We start from the raw sequence: 12,536 nt of genomic DNA, 5'->3' as shown, positions 1-12,536 counted from the left end.
TGGTGGTACTGACAGGACCACAATTCCCAGGGTGCACTGGAGGGCATTGGCAGGACTACAATCCCCAGGGGGCAGTGGGGCTCTCCCTGCTATGGGAGGGGCTGGCCGCTCCCAGGTGAGTTCCCTCTGCCAGGTGTGTGATTTCCCCGCCCCGCCCGGGCTGCAGGGAGAGGGCCTCTGTTCCCCACACCTGGCTGGGGCGGGGCCTGGCGCACCTGGGAGCCGGCCCGGCCAAGGAAAGAAGCAGAAGACGGAAGTGTCGCTCCCACCTGGGGGGCAAAGCTGGGTGCCCGGGCCCCTCCCCCAGGGGCTGGACCCGTGTGTGACCCCCCCAGACACTCTCCTCCCCCACCCTTAGGTGGGACCCAGGCGTCCGGCAGAGGCCAGGTACACAGCAGGGAGGTAAAAAGTGCTGCTGCTAAAACCCAGGTCTGCTGGTGCCTCTCACTCCCGACCCGCAGCCCCCCCAGCCCTGGAGCCCCCCAGATCTGCCGGTGCCCCTCACTCCCGACCCGCAGCCCCCCCGGCCCTGGGGCCCCCCAGCTTTGCCGGTGCCCCTCACTCCCCACCCGCAGCCCCCCCGGCCCTGGGGCCCCCCAGCTTTGCCGGTGCCCCTCACTCCCCACCCGCAGCCCCCCCGGCCCTGGGGCCCCCCAGCTTTGCCGGTGCCCCTCACTCCCCACCCGCAGCCCCCCCGGCCCTGGGGCCCCCCAGCTTTGCCGGTGCCCCTCACTCCCCACCCGCAGCCCCCCCGGCCCTGGGGCCCCCCAGCTTTGCCGGTGCCCCTCACTCCCCACCCGCAGCCCCCCCGGCCCTGGGGCCCCCCAGCTTTGCCGGTGCCCCTCACTCCCCACCCGCAGCCCCCCCGGCCCTGGGGCCCCCCAGCTTTGCCGGTGCCCCTCACTCCCGACCCGCAGCCCCCCCGGCCCTGGGGCCCCCCAGCTTTGCCGGTGCCCCTCACTCCCCACCCGCAGCCCCCCCGGCCCTGGGGCCCCCAGCTTTGCCGGTGCCCCTCACTCCCCACCCGCAGCCCCCCCGGCCCTGGGGCCCCCCAGCTTTGCCGGTGCCCCTCACTCCCCACCCGCAGCCCCCCCGGCCCTGGAGCCCCCCAGCTTTGCCGGTGCCCCTCACTCCCCACCCGCAGCCCCCCCGGCCCTGGGCACCCCCAGCTCTGCCGGTGCCCCTCATTCCCGACCCGCAGCCTCCCCGGCCCTGGAGCCCCCCAGCTCTGCCGGTGCCCCTCACTCCCGACCCGCAGTCCGCCGAGCCCTGGGGCCCCCCCAGCTCTGCCGGTGCCCCTCACTCCTGACCTGCAGCCCCCCCAGCACTGGGGCCCCCTCAGCTCTGCTGGTGCCCCTCACTCCCGACCCGCAGTCTCCCCATCCCTGGGGCCCCCCCAGCTCTGCCGTGCCCCTCACTCCCGACCCGCAGCTCCCCAGTCCTGGGGGCCCCCCAACTCTGCCGGTGCCCCTCACTCCCGACCCGCAGCCCCCCCAGCCCTGGGCACCCCCAGCTCTGCCGGTGCCCCTCATTCCCGACCCGCAGCCTCCCCAGCCCTGGAGCCCCCCAGCTCTGCCGGTGCCCCTCATTCCCGACCCGCAGCCTCCCCAGCCCTGGAGCCCCCCAGCTCTGCCGGTTCCCCTCACTCCCGACCCGCGGTCCGCCCAGCCCTGGGGCCCCCCCAGCTCTGCCAGTGCCCCTCACTCCTGACCTGCAGCCCCACCAGCACTGGGGCCCCCCCAGCTCTGCTGGTGCCCCTCACTCCCGACCCGCAGTCTCCCCATCCCTGGGCCCCCCCCAGCTCTGCCAGTGCCCCTCACTCCCAACCCGCAGTCTCCCCATCCCTGGGGTCCCCCCAGCTCTGCCGGTGCCCCTCACTCCCGACCCGCAGCCCTACCCCGGCCCTGGGGCCCCCCCAGCTCTGCCGGTGCCCCTCACTCCCGACCCGCAGCCCCCCCGGCCCTGGGACCCCCCCAGCTCTGCCAGTGCCCCTCACTCCCGACCTGCAGCCCCCCCCGGCCCTGGGGCCCCCCCAGCTCTGCCGGTGCCCATCGCTCCTGACCCGCAGCCTCCCCATCTCTGGGGCCTCCCCAGCCCTGTAGGTGCCCCTCACTCCTGACCCGCAGACCCCCCCGGCCCTGCCGGTGCCCCACACTCCCGACCTGTAGCCCCCCCCAGCTCTGCCGGTGCCCCTCACTCCCGACCTGCAGCCCCCTCATCCCTGGGGCTCCCCCAGCCCTGACGGTGCCCCTCACTCCTGACCCACAGCGCCCCCAGCCCTGGGGCCCCCCCAGCTCTGCCGGTGCCCCTCACTCCCGACCTCCAGCCCCCCAGTCCTGGGGCCCCCTCCCCTCTGCCGGTGCCCCTCACTCACGACCTGCAGCCTCCCCAGCCCTGGAGCCTCCCAGCTCTGCCGGGGCCCCTCACTCCCGACCCGCAGTCCGCCCAGCCCTGGGGCCCCCCCAGTTCTGCCGGTGCCCCTCACTCCTGACCTGCAGCCCCCCCAGCGCTGGGGCCCCCCAGCTCTGCCAGTGCCCCTCACTCCCGACCCACAGCCCGCCCCCGGCCCTGGGGCCCCCCAGCTCTGCCGGTGCCGCTCACTCCCGACCCGCAGCCCCTGGGGCCCCCCCAGCTCTGCTGGTGCCCCTCACTCCCGACCCGACCCGCAGCGCCCTCATTCGCAATGCATGGGGAGGGTGGGTCTGGAGAAGGCTGGGAGGAGGGGAAGTCTAGGGGGTGGGCCCTGATTATGGGGCCGTGGGCTACAGGGAGGGGCTGACAGGGACAGTAGGGGGTTGTGGGGAGCGGAGTTCGGGGTGGGGGGAATCACCCTGCTAATGACCATGCTAATGACCATGAGAGGCAGGTTGTGAAGGGGAGACAGTCGGTTTATGGGGAGGGGCGGCGGCTTATGGGAGTAGAAGAGAGGGCAGATTACAGCTGGGGTGGGGTCAGGATATAGGGTTGGGTGGGGGGCAGGATACAGGGGAAGGGGCAGGTTATGGGGGAGCGGCTTTGGGGGGCCCGGGTGGTGATGGAGGGTGCGGGGGTTAGGTTGCAGGGGCAGGTTAGGGGGCGGGGAGGGGCAGTTTGGGAAGGGGTCCAGTCTAGGGCTGCAATGGGACAGAAAGGTGGGACCTCTCCCTGCCTAGTGCCCCCTCTTTTACCCTTTTTCCCTTGTGCCCCCCCCTTCCCATGCAGGATCATGACCTCCCCAGAGGGGGGCACTGCCCCCCGCCCAGCCCAGCCCCTCACGGACCTGGATTTCCACTCGGGGGCTCGGATCGCCGAACTCAACCAGCTGGTGCAGGAGCTGAGCAAGCGAATGGCGCGGGACCCAGGCGTCCAGGAGCTGGTGGTTCTCAAGGACTTTGTCTTCTCCCTGCTGGGTGAGTGAAGACATGCTGGGAGCCCGGACACCTGGGTTCTCTCCCCGGCTCGGGGAGGGGAGTGGGGGCTGGTGGGTTAGAGCAGGGGGGTTGGGAGCCAGGACTCCTGGGTTCTCTCCCCAGCTCTGAGAGGGGAGAGGGGGCTGGTGGGTCAGAGCAGGGGGGGCTGGGAGCTAGGACGCCTGGGTTCTCTCCCCGGCTCTGGGAGGGGAGTGGGGGCTGGTGGGTTAGAGCAGGGGGGCTGGGAGCCTGGATGCCTGGGTTCTCTCCCCGGCTCGGGGAGGGGAGTGGGGTCTGGTGGGTCAGAGCAGGGTGGGGCTGGGAGCTAGGACTCCTGGGTTCTCTCCCCGGCTCGGGGAGGGGAGTGGGGGCTGGTGGGTCGGAGCGGGAGGGCTGGGAGCCCGGACGCCTGGGTTCTCTCCCCAGCTCTGGGAGGGGAGTGGGGGCTGGTGGGTCGGAGCAGGGGGTGGCTGGGAGCTAGGACTCCTGGGTTCTCTCCCGAATTCTGAGGCTATGGCGGTTGGAAGCGGATTAGTCAACCCGGACACCTCGGTTCCTTTTTTCCTAGCACCTTGTCCTCTCTCCTGCCAGGTCTTGTGCAGCAGGTGGACGGGAGGCTCCCGTTGGCCAACGAATACCTCCTTCTTTCCGGCGGGGCCCGCCAGGGCACGGTGGACGTGGACCCAGGCGTCCTGCGCTGCTTGGCCCCGGGGGCCGACTACGACGCTGACTACACCCTCCTGGTGCCCGTCCTCCAAGCCCGCGGCTGCCCCGTCACCCTGGACCTGCGCCGGTGCCCACCGGGCCACGCCTGGCTGGCACTAGCCCCCTTCGGGGCCGAGGCCTGCCACCGCTGGGCCGACTGCTGCCGTCACCACGGCAAAGAGGCCTACCTCGCCCCGGGCCTGGTCTCGGCCTGGTTCTCCCAGGCCTTGGGCACTGTGGCGGACCGGGCCCGGGCCGCCCCGCGCAGAGGGGGGCCGGCGGTGGAGCGGGTGGCCGGCCAGGGCGGCCTCGTGACCCTGCTCCTGAGCCATGGCGAGGTGCGGGCGCTCTACGACGTGTTGCCCGTAGTGGCCTTCCAGGGGTGGCCGGCGGCAGCACGTGAGTGGCTGGGCCGCAGCCATTTCTGGGACGGCAAGCTGAGGGAGGAGGACGTGGCCGGGGGCTTCTACCTCCTGCCTGGCTCTGGCTCGGCTGGGTATGAGGCCTCGGGCCCGGCTTGGTGTGAGGCTTTGGGCCCGGTGGAGGACTCGGGCCCGGCTTCATATGAGGCCTCAGTCCCTGTGGCGGCTTCAGGCCCGGCTTGGCGCGAGGCTTCGGGCCCGGTGGAGGCCTCGGGCCCGGCTTGGCGCGAGGCTTCGGGCCCGGTGGAGGCCTCGGGCCCGGCTTGGCGCGAGGCTTCGGGCCCGATGGAGGCCTCGGGCCTGGCTTGGCGCGAGGCTTCGGGCCCGGTGGAGGCCTCGGGCCCGGCTTGGCGCGAGGCTTCGGGCCCGGTGGAGGCCTCGGGCCCGGCTTGGTGCGAGGCTTCAGGTCTGGTAGACACCTTGGGCCTGGCTTGGCGTCTGTCCTTCTCCCGGAGCGAGCTCCATCTCAAGAAGGCGGTGCCGCCCCCGCTGCTCCAGTCTTACCGGGCCGCCCGGGCCACCCTCAGCGGGGCCTGGGGCAGGCGGGTGGGGCCGTATCACCTCTGGACCCTGGTGCTCTGGGCCTGCGAGCGCCTGCCCGCCCGCTACCTGGGCCGAGAGGAGAACGCCGCCCATTGCCTGCTGGGCCTGCTGGACGACATGGCCGCCGGCCTGGGGGCCGGGGCCTGCCCGCACTACTTCCTGCCGGGCTGTGACAGGTTGGCGGGGGGCTTGGAGCTGGGCCTGGCCCGCGCGGTGGCCGCTGTCAGAGGGGACCCGGCTGGGCACCTGCGGCAAGCGGTGGAGAGGGTCAAGATGGCCACCAAGTTGGGCAGGGGGCCGGACGCGGGGTCGGCTGTTGAGGAGTAAGTGGTGATGTGTGTGGGGGGTCAATCTGTCTCCTGCTGCTCTGGGAGGGGAGTGGGGGCTGGTGGGTTAGAGGAGGGGGGCTGGGAGCCAGGACTCCTGGGTTCTCTCCCCGGCTCTGGGAGGGGAGTGGGGGCTGGTGGGTTAGAGCAGGGGGGCTGGGAGCCAGGACTCCTGGGTTCTCTATATCCCCACTCTCTTGGGGGGGTTGGAGGTTGCCTGCCTCCTCCTGTAATGAAAATCTACGTTTCCCAGACAGCTTAGGGCTATCAAGACTTTATCTTGGACTACTGATTTTTTTGCCATTTAAATGTGCCAAAGACAATCAGGAATTGGGGGGAGGGGGGAGCTGATCCAAGAGAACCCAGGATGAATGTATTGCCGGGGGGCTCTGGATCTATTTGATTGCAGGGGAGACAGAGCATTTTTGGGGTGACTATCAGTCCGGGGGGGGCCTTGTACCATGGGAGGACTTTCAGATGGTGGAACCTCTATATTTTGTGGGGGCTGGTAGGGGAAATCGGAGCAGGGACCCCAGAATTATAGGGGAGTGGGATGCCAGTCAGTTCTTTTCAGTGGCCTGGGAGCCCCAAAATATTAGCTGTGGTGTTTCTGCTGAGAGCTTGATCCCGTTTTGGGGGGAGCACTGACTGCTGGAAACTTGGGGTGTTGGATACCCGTGGACAGGGAACCCCCAAATGAGGGGCTATTGAATCTTTCCACTGGGCCCCCAAAATCAGTACTAGGGAGTGAACAGCTGGACTGCACCCCTCAAAATGTTTGAGGTTCTCTGGGGTTTAGCGGTGTAGGCATCGGATATGTTTGGAGGGGGACAGCGGAGGGCTGTGGGTGGGGAATCAGGGGCTACCAGAAGCTGCGGCCCCGGCCAAATGCCCCCCGTTAAACGTGGGGGCCCAGAGCAATTTGGCAGAAGGGGAAAGTGAGTGATTTTTGCGGCAAGTTTTTCGTCCCTCTGTCATTTGGGGGGAAGCGGGGTGTGTGTGTGTGTTGTCCCTGATGGAAGGAATGGGCCGATCGGTGGGGGGCGTGAGGGGGGTGGCAGCTGCATCTGTACAGCGGGATTCCCCGGGCCTGTGCGGGAAAGAGATGTTTCATTTTTTCCAACTTGAGCTGTAGATAATAAAAAGTAAATTCGAAGGTGCTCGGTGGGCCACTGTGTTACAGGGCTGGGCTAGCAGGGGCTGCGGGTCGGAGTGAGGGCACCGGCAGAGCTGGGGGGGCAGGGATGGACTAGCAGGGCTGCGGGTCGGGAGTGAGGGGCACCGGCAGAGCTGTGGGGGCAGGGCTGGGCTGGCAGGGGCTGCGGGTCGGGAGTGAGGGGCACCGGCAGAGCTGGGAAGGCTGCGGGTCGGGAGTGAGGGGCACTGGCAGAGCTGGCGGGGGGCAGGGCTGGGGGGGGCAGGGGCTGCGGGTCAGGAGTGAGGGGCACCGGCAGAGCTGGGGGGGCAGGGCTGGGCTAGCAGGGGCTGCAGGTCGGGAGTGAGGGGCACCGGCAGAGCTGGGGGGGGGCAGGGCCGGGCTGGCAGGGGCTGCGGTCGGGAGTGAGGGGCACCGGCAGAGCTGGGGCGGGCAGGGCAGGGCTGGCAGGGGCTGCGGGTCGGGAGTGAGGGGCACCGGCAGAGCTGGGGGGGGGCAGGGCTGGGCTAGCAGGGGCTGCGGGTCGGGAGTGAGGGGCACCGGCAGAGCTGGGGGGGGGGCAGGGCCGGGCTGGCAGGGGCTGTGGGTCGGGAGTGAGGGGCACCGGCAGAGCTGGAGGGGGCAGGGCCGGGCTGGCAGGGGCTGTGGGTCGGGAGTGAGGGGCACCGGCAGAGCTGGAGGGGCAGGGCCGGGCTGGCAGGGGCTGTGGGTCGGGAGTGAGGGGCACCGGCAGAGCTGGGGCGGGCAGGGCAGGGCTGGCAGGGCTGCGGGTCGGGAGTGAGGGGCACCGGCAGAGCTGGGGGGGGGCAGGGCTGGGCTAGCAGGGGCTGCGGGTCGGGAGTGAGGGGCACCGGCAGAGCTGGGGAGGCTGCGGGTCGGGAGTGAGGGGCACCGGCAGAGCTGGGGGGGGCAGGGCCGGGGTAGCAGGGGCTGCGGGTCGGGAGTGAGGGGCACCGGCAGAGCTGGGGGGGGGCAGGGCCGGGCTGGCAGGGGCTGCGGGTCGGGAGTGAGGGGCACCGGCAGAGCTGGGGGGGTGGGGGCTGGGCTGGCAGGGGCTGCGGGTCGGGAGTGAGGGGCACCGGCAGAGCTGGGGGGTGGGGGCTGGGCTGGCAGTGGCTGCGGGTCGGGAGTGAGGGGCACCGGCAGAGCTGGGGGGGGGCAGTGCCGGGCTGGCAGGGGCTGCGGGTCGGGAGTGAGGGGCACCGGCAGAACTAGGGGGGTGGGGGCTGGGCTGGCAGGGGCTGCGGGTCGGGAGTGAGGGGCACCGGCAGAGCTGGGGGGTTTGGGCTGGGCTGGCAGGGGCTGCGGGTCGGGAGTGAGGGGCACCGGCAGAGCTGGGGGGGGGCAGGGCCGGGCTGGCAGGGGCTGCGGGTCGGGAGTGAGGGGCACCGGCAGAGCTGGGGGGGGCAGGGCTGGGCTGGCAGGGGCTGCGGGTTGGGAGTGAGGGGCACCGGCAGAGCCCCCGACTATCCCATGAGCCCCAGCGTCCACAGCCTGGCAATCAGGGCGAAGCCAGTGGCTGACGAGGGTGGGGGGGGGGGGATTACGATCCTGATCGCTTATAGCTTCAGTCATTGACTCTCTCTGACTTGGCAAATGAAGCAGCTGAATTTGCATATGCAGATCGGGATACAAATGGCTCCGGTTTCAAGACCGAGCCAGAAAAGTTGGTTTCAAGGGCGCCCCCGTCCTTCCCTCCCCTAACCAACGAGCCTGGCAGAGAGCTGCTATGCTGCGGGGTGGGGACTCGGCAGGAGGCGCCCCCCCAGCCCGCAGTGGTGAGTCTCGATGACTCATAATCCTCAATCTCACGTCTCACCCATAATCTCTAAAACCCGTCTGGATTTTCTCCCAAAAGTCGGGCTCTAAACCCCTGCATCCGGGCACAATCCCAACAGGCGCAGGGCCGTCCCTCCTCCTGAAATCCCCGGCCCGGCCTGCGGGCCCAGGCACAATTCTGCCATGGTTCCTGTCCTGAACGCTTGACAAATATCGCTGTTAAACTCCGCCCCAGAGGTGGGCGCATCTCTGCGCTGGGTGAGGGGTCCCTGTGTAACCGGCTACCCCGCCCCAGAGGTGGCCGCATCTCAGCGCCAGGCGAGGGTTCCCCGGGTAACCAGCCGCCCCGCCCCAGAGGTGGCCGCATCTCAGCGCCAGGTGAGGGGTCCCCGGGTAACCAGCCCCCTGCCCAGAGGTGGCCACATCTCAGTGCCAGGCGAGAGGTCCCTGTGTCACTAGCAGCCCCGCCCCAGAGGTGGCTGCATTTCTGTGCCGGGTCTGATCTCCTGGCTAAGTACAAGCCTGGGGATGGGGCTTCAGTGGGGGAGCCAGGGGGGTTGACTGCATGGGGCAGGGTGGGTGTGGACCTCTGGGGCAGGGACGCCTCGCCCGGCGCTGAGATGCGGCCACCTCTGGGGCGGGGCGGCTGGTTACAGGGGGACCCCTCGTCCGCAGAAGGCCTGGCTGGCCCGGTGTGCCCCCATCATGGCCAGCAGGGGACGGCGCGGGCACTGGGACCCGACACGTGATGCCCGGCCAGCTGGCAGCAGGACAATGTGAGCGCAGTGTGAGACTGATGAAAATTTGATGCAAGGGATGTGCCCATAAATTGTTTCCATCCCGGACACCTGGGTTCTCTCCCCAGCTCTGGGAGGGGAGTGGGGTCTGGTGGTTAGAGCAGGGGGGGCTGGGAGCCAGGACTCCTGGTTCTCTCCCCAGCTCTGGGAGTGGAGTGGGGTCTGGTGGGTTAGAGCAGGGAGGGCTGAGAACCAGGACTCCTGGGTTCTCTCCCTGGCACTGGGAGGGGAGTGGGGTCAAATGATTAGAGAGGGGGGGCTGGGAGCCAGGACACCTGGTTTTTTTGTCTGCTCTGTGACTCAGTTTCCCCCAGGGGCCTAGCTGCACATTCTCGTTCCCCCTTTTGTCAGGATGTGACACCCCGAATGACCCCACACACACCTGTGACGAACTGGGCCTGTTCTTACTGTGGTGTGTGAATGCTGACAGGGGAGTGTGGCTGGATAGTCTGCACTGGGGGATGGGAGTCTGAGTCTGCCCGAGGGCGAATACCTGGGCGTGTAGCATGGGAGCCCAGGAAGGGGTTGGAGGCCAGGTGACTCCTTGGCCGGGGAAACTGAACAAAGGCTGTGGGAGGGGTCGCTGAAGGCAGAGTGCTGGAAGCGGGCTGGAGAGATGGCTGGGAGGCAGAGATGGCTCTGACCTCCCAAGGGGGGCTGGGAGGCCTGGGACCCCAGATGGACCTAACTGAGGGGGTCCCTGTTGTCTGTGCCTGCAAGACCTGTCTTGGACTGTATTCCTGTCATCCAAATAAACCTTCTGCTTTACTGGCTGGCTGAGAGTCATGGTGAATCGCAGGAAACCGGGGATGCAGGGCCCTGAGTCCCCCGATACTCCGCGACAACACCAAGCTGGGGTTGACACCCCCGCACTCCGCACCCCCCTTTGCGCTGCGCTGCCAGTGGCCGCCAGGTGGCTAAAAATACCGCTGCAAAATGCAACCTTGAGCGCCCGTCCTAGCAAAGCAGCGGAGCGGTGCGTCCCTCCTCGCTTTTCCCCTCCGCCCCCCCGCTGTTCCCCTCCCCCCAGCTCCTCCTCTCTCCCCCCAGGTCCTTCTGCTCCCCCCATGTGCGCCCCCCCCCCACGGTTTCATCCCTTCTCCCCTGTCTTTCTGTGATTACCCCCGAGGCCCTACTGATCCCCCCCTTACTCCCCTCCCGGCCCCCGGAGCCCTGGTCAACGAGGGACTAGATCCTGCCTCAGTGGAGGGGGCTGGGAGCCAGGACTCCTGGGTTCTCTCCCCAGCTCTGGGAGGGGAGAGGGGGCTGATGGGTCAGAGCAGGGGGGGCTCGGAGCCAGGACTCCTGGGTTCTCTCCCCGTCTCCGGGAGGGGACTGGGGGCTGGTGGGTTAGAGCAGGGGGGGCTGGGAGCCAGGACTCCTGGGTTCTCTCCCTGGCTCGGGGAGGGCAGTGGGGGCTGGTGGGTTAGAGCAGGGGGTCTGGGAGCCAGGACTCCTGGTTCTCTTCCCGGCTCGGGGAGGGCAGTGGGGGCTGGTGGGTTAGAGCAGGGGGGCTGGGAGCCAGGACTCCTGGGTTCTCTCCCCGGCTCTGGGAGGGGAGTGGGGGCTGGTGGTCAGAGCAGGGGGGGCTGGGAGCCAGGACTTCTGGGGTCTCTCCCGGCTCTGGGAGGGGAGTGGGGGCTGGTGGGTTAGAGCAGGGGGGCTGGGAGCCAGGACTCCTGGGGTCTCTCCCCGGCTCTGGGAGGGGAGTGGGGGCTGGTGGGTTAGAGCAGGGGGGCTGGGAACCAGGACTCCTGGGGTCTCTCCCCGGCTCTGGGAGGGGAGTGGGAGCTGGTGGGTCAGAGCAGGGGGGGCTGGGAGCCCGGACTCCTGGGTTCTCTCCCCGGCTCTGGGAGGGGAGTGGGGGCTGGTGGGTTAGAGCAGGGGGGGCTGGGAGCCAGGACTCCTGGGTTCTCTCCCTGGCTCTGTGGCCAGCTCCTGCCACTAGCACATGAGCCCCCCCCCCCCCCCCCCGCCCCACCGCCGCTTCTCTCCACCCGGGGGCTTTTTTCCAGCCAGGCAGCAGCCGAGTGAACCCGGCAAATGTCACCCTTCGCCGCTGGGGCTCCGGGGGAGGCGGGGGCGGGGGGGGGACCGGCCTGTGTCACCAGCCACCTCCCCCTCTCCCCCCGGCTGGGCACTGGAGCGAGGACATTTAATGAGCGGGCGGGGGGGAGGGAACCAGGGATTGGCGGAGCGGGGAGTCGCGGGGGGGGGCTGAATAATCCCCCTCCCATCTCGCTCCACCACCTCTCATTGGAGTCAAACTTTTTTTGGGGGGGGCTGCCAGGTGGCTGCGGGTCGGGAGTGAGGGGCACCGGCAGAGCTGGAGGGGGCTGGGGGGGGCAGAGGCTGTGGGTCGGGAGTGAGGGGCACCGGCAGAGCTGGGGGGGCAGGGCTGGGCTAGCAGGGGCTGCGGGCCGGGAGTGAGGGGCACCGGCAGGGCTGGGATGGCAGGGCCTGCGGGTCGGGAGTGAGGGGCACCGGCAGAGCTGGGGGGGCAGGGCTGGGGATGGCAGGGGCTGCGGGTCGGGAGTGAGGGGCACCGGCAGAACTAGGGGGGCAGGGCCAGGCTGGCAGGGGCTGCAGGTCGGGAGTGAGGGGCACCGGCAGGGCTGGGCTAGCAGGGGCTGCGGGTCGGGAGTGAGGGGCACCGGCAGGGCTGGGTGGGGCAGGGCTGGGCTGGCAGGGGCTGCGGGTCGGGAGTGAGGGGCACCGGCAGAACTAGGGGGGCAGGGCCAGGCTGGCAGGGGCTGCGGGTCGGGAGTGAGGGGCACCGGCAGGGCTGGGTGGGGCAGGGCTGGGCTAGCAGGGGCTGCAGGTCGGGAGTGAGGGGCACTGGCAGGGCTGGGGGGGGCTGGGCTAGCAGGGGCTGCGGGTCGGGAGTGAGGGGCACCGGCAGAGCTGGGGGGGGCAGGGCCGGGCTGGCAGGGGGCTGCGGGTCGGGAGTGAGGGGCACCGGGAGAACTAGGCGGGCACCGGCAGGGCTGGCAGGGGCTGTGGGTCGGGAGTGAGGGGCACCGGCAGAGCTGGGGGGGGCAGGGCTGGGCTAGCAGGGGGCTGCGGGAAGGGAGTGAGGGGCTGGGGGTAGCCCAGGGCTGGGTTAGCACCTCAATCCTGCTTTCTTCAGGGCAGGATAAACACCCCCAAATCCGGGCAGGTGGAAAAGGTTTGGGGGTAACCATTTTTAAGTGTCTTCCAATCCTCCATTTTGAGGGGAAGAAGCTCAGGGATTCCCCAGCCCCCCAAATCCCTCTGCTAAATTGTTGGACATTTTTGTGGGGTGAGCGCAGATACCCCAAAACCTGGAGCTCCCCCTTCCTGCTTCCCAGAGCGAGCAGGAACCCCAATCATTCTTCTCCCATTGCCTGCTGCACTGGGGAGATGGCTGTTTGGGGGACCCCAAATCCCCCACACCC

General features: G+C 69.5%; 1 protein-coding gene across 2 annotated transcripts; it reads left to right on the top strand.

The window, feature by feature from the left end:
• Positions 1–153: 153 nt before the first annotated feature.
• On the top strand, positions 154–5,412 carry TMEM102 (transmembrane protein 102). 2 transcript variants are annotated; one of them, XM_054005447.1, is made up of 3 exons: positions 154–387; positions 3,202–3,389; positions 3,981–5,412. In XM_054005447.1, the coding sequence occupies exons 2-3, from the start codon at positions 3,206–3,208 to the stop codon at positions 5,384–5,386; spliced, it is 1,590 nt and encodes a 529-aa protein (XP_053861422.1). In that variant the 5' UTR covers positions 154–387; positions 3,202–3,205; the 3' UTR covers positions 5,387–5,412. The 2 variants fall into 2 exon arrangements, with proteins under 2 accessions (XP_053861422.1, XP_053861421.1); XM_054005446.1 differs by having other exon boundaries at positions 154–402.
• The last annotated feature ends 7,124 nt before the right edge of the window (positions 5,413–12,536 follow it).

This window comes from Malaclemys terrapin, chromosome 15, assembly GCF_027887155.1.
Source record: "Malaclemys terrapin pileata isolate rMalTer1 chromosome 15, rMalTer1.hap1, whole genome shotgun sequence".
In the NCBI taxonomy this organism is placed as follows: Eukaryota; Metazoa; Chordata; order Testudines; family Emydidae; genus Malaclemys; species Malaclemys terrapin.
The sequence above is the reverse complement of the archived record's forward strand: the minus strand, read 5'-3'. Positions and strand labels throughout refer to the sequence as shown.